This window comes from Ipomoea nil, unplaced genomic scaffold (assembly GCF_001879475.1).
Source record: "Ipomoea nil cultivar Tokyo-kokei standard unplaced genomic scaffold, Asagao_1.1 scaffold1681, whole genome shotgun sequence".
Classification (NCBI taxonomy): Eukaryota; Viridiplantae; Streptophyta; class Magnoliopsida; order Solanales; family Convolvulaceae; genus Ipomoea; species Ipomoea nil.
The window spans coordinates 6,119-17,620 of record NW_017618109.1 but is presented as its reverse complement, the minus strand read 5'-3'; the positions used below and the strand labels follow the sequence as shown (position 1 = coordinate 17,620).

At 49.6% G+C, this 11,502-nt stretch overlaps 1 protein-coding gene and 1 long non-coding RNA gene across 2 annotated transcripts; one reads left to right on the top strand and one right to left on the bottom strand.

The window, feature by feature from the left end:
- Nucleotides 1-7,999: 7,999 nt before the first annotated feature.
- Nucleotides 8,000-8,876, bottom strand: LOC109191541. Its single transcript, XM_019342172.1, has 2 exons — nucleotides 8,069-8,876; nucleotides 8,000-8,022 (listed from the first exon to the last, which is right to left on the bottom strand). The coding sequence occupies exons 1-2, from the start codon at nucleotides 8,874-8,876 to the stop codon at nucleotides 8,000-8,002; spliced, it is 831 nt and encodes a 276-aa protein (XP_019197717.1).
- A 2,005-nt stretch (nucleotides 8,877-10,881) lies between these two features.
- LOC109191542 lies at nucleotides 10,882-11,255 on the top strand. Its single transcript, XR_002055943.1, has 3 exons — nucleotides 10,882-10,905; nucleotides 10,985-11,083; nucleotides 11,178-11,255. It is a non-coding gene; the product is annotated as an uncharacterized LOC109191542 (long non-coding RNA).
- Nucleotides 11,256-11,502: the final 247 nt, after the last annotated feature.

Genomic DNA, 11,502 nt, shown 5'->3' with positions numbered 1-11,502 from the left:
CGCCTCGACTGAGAGACTCGGCGAGTATGATTAAAGAAACACGGGGCAATACCTTAACTCTTTTAAGAAGAAAAGCTAAGGGGTCGCCTCGACTGAGAGACTCGGCGAGTATATAAGAAAGCAAGGGGCACTGACCTAAACTTTATTTCTAAGAAATAGAAAATGTCGTAAAGGGCTCGCCTCGACTAGAGGGACATCGACGCGAGAAAGTTTAGGAAAGCAAGGGCCCAGACCCTTAGTCGTTTCCGAGAAAAAGCCAAAAGGAGTCGGCTCCACTGAGAGAATCGGCGAGTATATAAAGAAATAATGGGCACTGACCCTAAACTGTTTCTAAGATAGAAAAGCCTATGGGGTCGCCTCGACTTGAGGGCTCGGCGAGAGAAAGTTAGGAACAGGGGCCGGCAGACGTTAGTCGTTTCACGAGAAAAAGCCAAAAGGATGTCGACACTCGACTGAGACAACTCGCGAGTAATAAAGAAAAAACGGACACTGCGCCTAAACTGTTTCTAAGATAGAAAAAGCCTAATGGGGTCCGCCTCGATGAGGGAACCAGGGTACCTTAGTGTCGAGAACAACCAAGGTTCCCGATTCTAGTAATGGCGAGATATACAAGAAACGGGCAGCGTGACCTAAACATGATTTCTAAGATAAGAAAACCTAAAGGGGTCGCCTCGAGCTGAGGCACTCGACGAGAAATAACTTAAGGAAACAATGGCGGCTGACCTAATGTTCTAGATAAACCTAAAGGTTTGCCGAGTCAGAGACAAACGACAAAGTTGAGGTGCAACGACCTACCGTCCGAGATCAGATGTGACTAGAGACTCGCCGAGTAATATAAAGAAACAACGGGGACACTGACCCTAAAACGATATTTCTAAGATAGAAAAAAGCCTAGGGGTCGCCTCGACTGAGGGAATCGGGAGAAGAAAGTTAGGAAACAGGGGCCCAGACGCTTAGTCGTTTCGCGGAAAAAAGCCCAATAGGAGTCGTTCGACTGAGAACGACTCGAGCGAGTTATATAAAGAAACAAGGCGGCCTTACCCTATAACTTCTTCTCAGATCGAAAAAGCCTAAGGGTCGCTCGCGGGCGCGTTTAAACGGGAGCCCTAGTCTAAGATAGATCTAGGCGCTCGAATGAGGGACTAAGAATATAGAAACAAGGGCCCAGACCTTAGTCGTTTCCTGAGAAAAACCAAAAAGGAGTCGCCTTCACCTGACGAGACTCGGGCGAGTATATAAAGAACAAAATGGGCAGTGACCCTAAACTGTTTCTAAGATAGAAAATGCCTAAGGCGCTCGGCTCGACTAAGAGGCTCGGCGAGAGAAAGTTAGCAGGAAACAAGGGACCGCAGACGCCTTAGTCCGTTTCCGCGAGAAAAAAGCCAAAAGGAGTCGCCTCGAACTAGAGACACTCGACGAGTATATAAAAGAAACAACACGGGCCACTGACCCTAAACTGTTTCTAAGAAAGAAAAAGCCTAAGGGTCGCCTCCGACTGAGAGGTACTCGAGAAAGTATAGTAGAAACAAGGGCACCGACCAGGTACGTTCTCTAGAGAAAAAGAACCTTAAGGAGTCGCTCAACTCCCACTCGACGAAGTGAGACAAGACAGACCCTTAGTCAGCGGAACCAGGCGCTCTCGATGGAGACCGAGAGTATATAAAGAAACAACGGGGCACTGACCCTGAAACTGTTTCTAAGATAGAAATAACCTATAAGGGTCGCACGCTCGATGAGGACTCGCGAGAAAAACGGGCAAAGTTCAGATGAAAACAAGGGCCGCGACTGACGCTGACGAAGAATTAAGGCCAGATGTGCGTTTCCGGAGAAAAAGCCAAAAGGAGTCGGCCTCGACTAGAGACTCGCGAGTATATAAAGAAACAACGTGGGCAACTTGAAGTCTAAACTCTTTTCTAGATAGAAAAAGCCTAAGGGGTCGCGCTCGACTGAGGGAATCGGCGAGTGAAAGTTAGAAACAAGGGCCCAGACCGCTTAGTCGTCTTCCAGATGAAAAAGCCAAAAGGAGTCGCCGTCGACTTGAGAGACTCGGCGAGTATATAGAAACAACGGGCACTGACGCCTATAGTTTTCTAAGATAGTAAAAGCGCTAAGGGTGTCGCTGCAGGATCGGCAAGAGAAATGTTAGGAACAAGGGCCGACCCTTGTCGTTTGCAGAGAAAAAAGCACAAAGAGGTCTGTCCACGTCGACTGAGAGTGGCGAGTATATAAAACGAGAAATCGGGCAGCTGAGCCGCTAAACTATTTCTACAAAGAAAAACCTAAGGGCTTAGCACTCGACTGGAAGAGGTACTCGGGCGTATAAGAAACAGGGGATGATTAATGTTAAAGAAGCTAAAGGGTAGCTGACAGGACTAGATTGAGTAGGAACAAGCCGACCTTAGTCGTTCCGAGAAAAAGCCAAAAGGAGTCCCATGACTAGAAGAACTCGGCGAGTATATAAGAAACAACGGGGCACTGACCCTAAACTATTTCTATTCAAGATAGAAAAAGCCTAAAGGGTCGCACTCGACTGACGGAACACGAGGAGAGCTTATAGAAGAAAGATGGGGCAAGACCTTGTGTTTACCCCAGTAGATGAAAATAGCCATAAAGGCGTCGCCTCGGACTGAGAGATCGGCGTGTATATAAAGAACAGCTTTTTCTCGAAACGACTAAGGTCTGGGCCCTTGTTTCCTAACTTTCTCTCGCCGAGTCCCTCAGTCGAGGCGACCCCTTAGGCTTTTTCTATCTTAGAAACAGTTTAGGGACAGTGCCCCGTTGTTTCTTTATATACTCGCCGAGTCTCTCAGTCGAGGCGACTCCATTTGGCTTTTTCTCGGAAACGACTAAGGGTCTGGCCCTTGTTTCCTAACTTTCTCTCGCCGAGTCCCTCACGCGAGGCGACCCCTTATGCTTTTTCTATTTTAGAAACAGTTTAGGGTCAGTGCCCCGTTGTTTCTTTATATACTCGTCGAGCGACTCCTTTTGCTTTTTCTCGAAACGACTAAGGTCTGGGCCCTTGTTTCCTAACTTTCTCTCGTCGAGGCCTCAGTTGAGGCGACCCTTAGGCTTTTTCTATCTTAGAAACAGTTTAGGGTCAGTGCCCCATTGTTTCTTTTATATACTCGCCGAGTCCCTCAGTCGAGGCGACCCCTTAGGCTTTTTCTATCTTAGAAACGTTTAGGGTCAGTGCCCCATTTTTCTTTTATACTCTCCGAGTCTCTCAGTCGAGGCGACTCCTTTTGGCTTTTTCTCGGAAACGACTAAGGGTCTGGGCCCTTGTTTCCTAACTTTTCTCGCCGAGTCCCTCAGTCGAGGCGACCCTTAGGCTTTTTCTATCTTAGAAACAGCTTAGGGTCAGTGCCCCGTTGTTTCTTTATATACTCGCCGAGTCTCTCAGTCGAGGCGACTCCTTTTGGCTTTTTCTCGGAAATGACTAAGGGTCGGGCCCTTGTTTCCTAACTTTCTCTCGCCGAGTCCCTCAGTCGAGGCGACCCTTAGGCTTTTTCTATCTTAGAAACAGTTTAGGTCAGTGCCCGTTGTTTCTTTAATATACTCGCCGAGTCTCTCAGTCGAGGCGACTCCTTTTGGCTTTTTCTCGGAACGACTAAGGTTCTGGGCCCTTGTTTCCTAACTTTTTCTCGCCGAGTCCCTCAGTCGAGGCGACCCCTTAGGCTTTTTCTATCTTAGAAACAGTTTAGGGTCAGTGCCCCGTTGTTTCTTTATATACTCGCCGAGTCTCTCAGTCGAGGCGACTCCTTTTGGCTTTTTCTCGGAAACGACTAAGGGTCTGGGCCCTTGTTTCCTAACTTTCTCTCGCCGAGCCCAGGCGGTGGTTGACAGTAATTCGTATTCTTTTATTCAAGTCGTTTAAGACCCTTGGGCCTATACATGGCCTAACCATTTCTACTGATAGAACTTCTTCAAGTGGACGACGTTCCAGATCCGGTCTACGGGCCTGCCTTCCAGAGTTTCGAGCTTGTAGGTGCTGGCCTGGACCACCGCGGTAATGCGATAGTGTCCTTCCCACTTTACCGCAAACTTTCCACCTTCCGTGGGCTGGCTTGCTTGCCGGTCTCGTAGTACGAGATTGCCGACCTGGAAGGTTCGTGGGCGAATCCTTCGATCGCGATATCTCTTTACTGCTTGTTGATACTCGACTATCCGAGCATTCGCGGCTTCTCATCTTTCTTCTAGGAAATTTTTCTCAATTCGAAGATTTTCCTCATTTTCCGTGTCGGAATAAGTGTGGACCCGGTGAGTGGGTTCGACCACTTCAATCGGGACCTTGGCTTCGAAGCCGTACGCGAGGGAGAATGGACTTTCTCCGATCGCTCGCCGCTGCGTGGTGCGATAAGCCCATAGGACTCGGTCGAGCTCATCCGCCCAATTTCCTCTTATGTCTTCCAATCTCTTTCGGATTCCGTCCACTATGGTCCGATTCACATTTTCGACCTGCCCGTTGGCCTGCGGATACGCCACGGAGACCTTGGTATGGCGGATATCGTGTCGGCGACAGAAGTCAGCAAACGCCTAGCAGTCGAACTGTCGCCCATTGTCGTTGACAATATGCCCGGGCAAGCCGAAGCGGCAAATCACCCTCTTCCATAGGAAGCGTCGGCATTGGTACTCGGTTATAGTGGTCAACGGTTCAGCCTCGACCCACTTGGTGAAGTAGTCGATAGCCACGACACAAAATTTCAGGCCCCCGGGGGCTACCGGTAATGGGCCAAATAAGTCGATTCCCCACTTAGCAAATGGGATAGCCGTGGTGACCGGTGTGTAGAAGGTAGCCGGCCGAGTGTCCTTTCTGGCGAACGCCTGACAAATGCCACATTTGGAAATCCACTCGATGCAATCTCGCATCATAGTCGGCCGATAATACCCCTGGACGACTAACTTGCGGGCGAGCGTGTGGGCGCCCTGGTGTGCGGCGCAGATGCCTCTATGAGCTTCGTCCATTATTTTCTCGGCCTCGGGCCTGAGCAAGCATCTCAACAAAGGACCTCCGAATGACCGTTTGTACAGTTGTCCATCAATAATCTCGAAAGAAGGGGCTTTTCGTCGGACCCTGGCGGCGACCCCCGGATCTTCCGGTAATTCGCCTGCTTCTTTGAATCGCCGAATGTCCTCTATCCAGAACATCTCGGGTTTTTCTTCCTGTCCCATTCCTTGCCGGTTACCTGCTGGACTTCTAATGTCGTTTCCTCGATACTCGGTCGATCCAGTTCCTCCTTCTAGCAGATCTTCACAAGGTGGTCCGGTACTCCCTCTAAGGCAATCTTAGATAATATGTCGGCTTCTACGTTATCTGCCCTGGCGATATATTCTATCTCGTAGGCTCCAAACTCCTTTAGCATCCCAACCGCCCGCTCTTTATATAAAGTCAGCCGCGGGCTCTTAGCCTCACACACGCCGGATATTTGCCCAACCACCAACCTGGAGTCAATCTTGATTCTCAGTCGCTCGACTCCTAGGGTCTTGGCGAGGCGGAGACCATTCAGCACAGCTTCGTATTCGGCTTCGTTGTTGGATGTCGGGAACAAGTAGCTTAAGGCGTAGTACAGCCGGAATCCCTCCGGGGTGATGAGCATAATTCCACCCCCGCAATGTCGTCGACTCGATGCTCCGTCCGCGTGCATTTCCCACCACTCGCCTAAATTGGTCTCAGTGGCATGCTCCTTCTCTTCTTCGCTCGCCGTGCACTCGACCAAGAAGTCGGCCAAGGCTTGACCTTTTATGGAAGGTCGGGACTGGTACTCAATCCCATACTGGGTTAATTCCACGACCCATTTCACCAGTCGGCCAGACGACGAGGGGTTTCGCAGGACACTCCCAAGCGGTTGGTCAGTCAACACTCGAACGGTGTGGGCTTGGAAGTACGGTGCTAGCATCCGCACGGTGATCACCAACGCGTATACAATCTTTTCCAGGGCGGTGTACCGTGACTCGGCGGCCTTCAGGGAGCGGCTTACGTAATAAACCGGGTGCTGAACGCGCTCCTTTTCTCGAACTAGCACCGAACTCACCGCCTTAGAGGAGGCGGCTAAGTACAAAAGTAAGGGCTCGCCGGCCTGGGGAGTAGACAATACCGGAGGTGTTGAAAGATATTGCTTCAGCTCTTCGAACGACTGCTGACACTCGGCGGTCCAAGTAAATCCTTCCTTCTTCTTCATGGCCTCGAAGAAAGGCACAGTCTTATCCGTCGCCTTGCTCAGGAAGCGGCTAAGGGCGGCCAGTCGGCTAGTCAACCGTTGCAAGTCTTTTACGGTGCTGGGAGGCTGCATGTCGATGATGGCCTGCACCTTCTCAGGGTTAGGCTCAATACCTCGCTTTGTGACCATATAGCCCAAGAATTTTCCACCCTGCACGGCAAAAGCACACTTCTTGGGATTCAGCCGGAGATTGTATCTTATCATCACTTTAAAACAGTCGGCCAGATCTTCCGCATGCTTGCTCTCTTCTTGGCTCTTGACGAGCATGTCATCGACGTATGCGGCCATCGATTTTCCCAGCAAGTGCTGGAACAGTCGGGCCACCATTCGCGTGTAAGTGGCTCCAGCATTCTTAAGCCCGAAGGGCATGACTCGATAGCAATAGACCCCATCCGGTGTTAGAAACGCGGTCTTTTCTTCGTCCGCCGAATGCATGAAGATCTGGTGGTACCCCCTGAAGGCATCCATGAAGGCTGACCCGGCGGTCTCATCAACCAACTGATTAATTCGCGGCAATGGGAACGGGTCCTTAGGGCAAGTCTTATTGAGGTCGGTATAATCGACGCACATCCGCCACGCCGGGGGTTTTGGTACAAGAACCACGGTTGCCAGCCACTCCGGGTATTTGACCTCTCGGACATGTCCGGCCGCTAGCAGCGTGCTTACCTCCTTTTTTACGAATTCTCTCCGATCGTTGGCCAGGTACCGCTTCTTTTGTGCGACTGGTCGATGCTCGGGGTCTACAGCGAGTCGATGCGATATAATGGATCGATCGACACCGGGCATGTCCTCTGGACCCCAGGCGAAAACCATCCGGTGTTCCCGGAGCACTTTTATGATTTCTCCTCTTACCTCCTGAGGGAGGCCGACTCTGATTCGGACCTGCCTGTCCGGTTGTTCAGGATCAATCTCGACTTCCTCCAGCTCAACAGCCGGCTCCGGGCGAGGTATCATTGTTTTCTTTGGGGGCCTTTCCGTGATCTCATGGACCTGCGTCTCGCGCTTGCCCATCCCTCGGCAGGCTTGCAGGTAACAATCTCGGGCGACTTTCCGATCGCAGCGCACCGTACCTATCCCATTCGGCGTACGGAATTTCAGGCAGAGGTGTTCGATTGAAATCAGAGCTCCTAGATCCTCTAAACCCGGTCGTCCGAGTATAGCGTTATGCGAGCAGGTCAAATTCACCAGGATGAATTTCATACTGAGCTTCTGTATATCGGGGTAACTGCTAAGCTCAACTGGTAGGGTGATGGATCCTTCCGCCTCCACCGAGTCCCCAGTGAAGCCGACAAGGGGAGTTTTGACGGGATTTAGCTGTTCTCGGGTCAATCCCATTTTAATGAAGGTCTCCAGGTATAGCACGTTGACGCTGTTCCCGGTATCGACCAGGATTCGGCGAACGACTACCCCCTTGATATCCATGGCTATTACCAGCGCGTCTCGATGCGGCGTCTCTTCAGCCGGTAAATCCCTATCGGTGAAAGTGATGGGCTCTCGGCACACCTTCTTGGAGTTCTCCTCGCGCCCATACACCGTCCCAACATACAGCTGTCGAGCCCAGGCCTTTCGAGTGTTTGCCGAGTCTCCACCTTCCGGCCCGCCAACTATCATGTTGATAACCGGCTTTTGGCGCCACTGGGCCTCGTCTTCTTCGGATGCCGAATTCTTGCCCAGTCCGCTCTCGGCGGCAGCGGCGGGATCCTCGTCCCCTCGATTGGCCGACCTCCACCTCCATTGATTAGGAGGCGGGGTTCCTTGCTGGATGATACCCTCCATGATCTTCTTCAGGTAAAAGCATTCTTCTGTGCTGTGGGTATAAGATTTATGGTAACGACAGTATTTAGAGATCTTACCCGTCTCCTCGCTCGTGGCACGGTCGTCAATTGGTGGAGGCGGCGGCGGGGCGACCGCTTGTATTTCATGCATCGGCCACTCGGGAGCCGGCCGGTAGGGGTGTACGGCGGGCCTGTCATAAGGTCGCCTGACTTCGGGTCGTCGGGTTACGTCCGGGCGCCTTTCCTTGGTTTCGGCTCGCGTTCTCTTTCCGCCGGCGGATCCGCCGACTTCACGTTGTCGTTTGTGTTTCATAGCCTGCTCTGTGTTGGCCCTCTTGTTTGCCATGTGAATGGCTTCCGCGTAGGTAGCCGAGCGGTTGTCCCGCAGATCTCGGTATAGCTGACCGGACCGCAAGGACTCGATGAAGAAGGTGAGTGCCGTCTGGTCCTCGACCTCCTCTATAGACTGGATTTCCTTCTGCCAGCGAGCCAGATAAGTTTTCAAGGACTCGCCTTCATCCTGATGAATGTCGCCCAGGTGTGTCAGGTCTTTTTGTGGTTTGATATTAGCGGCATAATGGCTCATGAAGCGGTCCGCTAGCTCTTCGAAGCTACGAATCGACCCTGGTGGTTGTGCCACTAGCCACCTCTGTGCCGGTCCTTTTAACATGGGCAGAAAAGCGCGACACATGACCGGGTCCCGAACTCCCAAGACCTGCATCTTGGCTTGGTAGCTTAGCAAATGCTCTCGATGATCGCCGGTCCCATCGAACGTGGCCTGCTCCGGGAACTTGAAATCACCCGGTATCTTAAAGGCCATGACCTCGTCCGAGAAGGGTAGGGCGGTTAATAACGTACGTCCTGGGGATTTGGCTTTTCCCTCCATCTGTTCTTTCAAATTTCGCACTTCTTGGACTAAGTTTGCCACTTCGACCCTCTCCCGGGTGTGGTTTCCTGTTGATTCCGTGCTCTCACCGACCTCAGACTCGGCCGGTTGGTCGTGGTTGTGGACGGGCTGCTCTACACGGCGAGTTTCAGTCCTGGTTCTTTTGGTACGGTTCTTCTCACGTGCAGTTTGCCGACCGCGAGCAGCTAACGGGGCACGACTGGGTTCCCTCCGACCCAGTCGTTCTCTTGCCGACTGTCGTCCGGCGCTCGGACCCAACCGAGAATGAATGGACTGTACCGGCTGGCTCTCGGCCTGGCGGTTCGGTTGCCGGTCATCGGGCCTATGAGACGGCTGCTGATTGCGAGTGACGGATCGTTCTCTTATTCCTCAGCTCGCCTCGGCGCATGCACGCCCAATCGCACGTAATTGCTCAGGCGTAAACTGCACCTGAGGCGGCTATTGATTCATCGGTGGTGTCGGTGGCGGTGTTGTCTCGTTTTCCCGGCTCCGGGTGTTTCTCCGATTCAATTGATTTCTCAAGTCCGCCCCCAGTCTGTTATCGTGTCGGCTCGATTGTTCCTCACTTCCTGCCATGTCAGGAGTTTTTCTTATTCGTCTGAGATTCTTCTTGTCGTTTCCAGAACTCGCCTTGCTCAGGAAGACACGCGACTCTTAGTTTCAATCCCCACAGACGGCGCCAGTGATGGTTTTTGGGTTTTCAGGCCCAAGGAGGTCCAACACAACCTTTAGCTGGAGGATACACCTTTCAATAAAATGAGTGTCTCAAAGGAAAGAAAGTGCTTGCTTAGAATCTCTTCTATTCCCTCTCCGGGTCCTCTTCTGTGTCTGTCCTCTACAAGAGTGGAGGAGCCTTTATATAGCGGCTCCTCCCCCACTGACTTGAAGGCCTTTACTAGCCGACTTCAAGACTAATTAAGTATCGAGCCGTTGGTCGCCTTTACTGAGTCGGCCAACGGCTCTATCAAGCTCGTAACAGCCGGACCAAGTCCAGCCTTTTAATGCTCTAACGGTTCCTTATTTAAGAGTCTCTTTGATGATCCCAACGGCTCCTTGAGCCGGGTCTCTCTCTGGGTTTGGGGCCTGGCCGACTCCTCGCCCTCGACCCAAGCTCCTGCTGGGCTCTTCTTAGCAATCCCGAGCTAGGTCCCCGTGCTTGGGCCTGGGCCGATTCCTGGACTCGGCCCAAGCACCCACTGGGCTTCTCCTGACACAAGCCCACCTTTCCCATCTTGGGCTCTCCTTTGGGCCAATCTTTCGTGGGCCGGGGTCCTCACCCCATCAGCAGCTTTGAAGAAAGGAGAAAAACATGATATTGTATTCTACAACAATTGTCCAGTGGAAAAAAATCATCTATATTGGTCAAGACATAGGAAAAATCCTGCGTGATCGAAATATTTGTCCAATGCAAGTGCTTTCATGGAAGGATATACAAAACACAGAAAAGCAGCGCATGTGGGAAACAGTAAAGGTATTAAGTTAATAGTGCCAAACAATCAAAATATTTCTATGCATTAGTTATTTAACATTATTTACAAATTTAATAATTGTGTGTTGATATTTAAATTAAAAGATTTATGTATTCTTACAAATTCTTATAGGAATGTTTTGATAATCCCAATATTGAATTATACCATGATGATACCCTAGAGCATATGTGTACTTTGTGGACAAATTGGAGGTAAGTTTTGAATGAAAAATTTGTGAGGCCTTGCAAAAGTAAGATTGAGACTTTAAAAAATGTTCCACCTAAAGTAAATGTTGAAGATTGGAAGTTGCCTGTCACTAACAAGTTTATGATAGAAAAGTTTCAGGTATGCTTTTATAGAAAAGATGGTTTTACATATTATAAAATTTATTTATTTTATTTAAATAATTAGTTTCATTTGAAATTCATGCAGAAGATCAATGAACAAAATACTAAGAATAGGTCTGCATTAGATATGTGAATGCATCATCGCACAGGGAATGAACCACACCGCCACATAGAGAAATCATATATGAAAATGTACTAATTAAACTATACTTGTGGTAGTTATCTATGAAGTTCTTCACCTAAAATGACTTTTTTTTTCCTCAATTTATAGGGAGGTAAAGATTCAACACCACCTGAGTTGAGAGTAATTTTCTTAAAGACAAGATGCAAAAATGAAAAACTAAATGGGACGAGAGAAAAAGCAAAATATGTAAATATCATTATTTAGTCCCTTTGCATAATATTGTTTATTTTTTATCTTGATACCTTTTCATTTACTTTTGACTATTGTAAACTTTTTATAGGATGAAATTGTGAAGACTATTATGATCAATCCATCACTTTCAAACCTTGAGGTTGTTGAAAAACATTTTAGACAGCAGCGCCATGGTCATGTATATATAGCTATGGGGGTGGAGTAAAGCGAAATAATTTTAATGACTCTAAATCTACTTATATCAAAGAGTTAGAGGCTAAGCTCCATGAGAATGATGAAGAAAACCGTGACCTTAAGAGTCACATGAATGTATTTGAAAGTAGGTTGATCCGAATAGAAAATAGAGATTTACCATCACTTGGAACTGTAACTAGTGATGACATTCAACAGGTACATAAAGTTAATTGAGACAA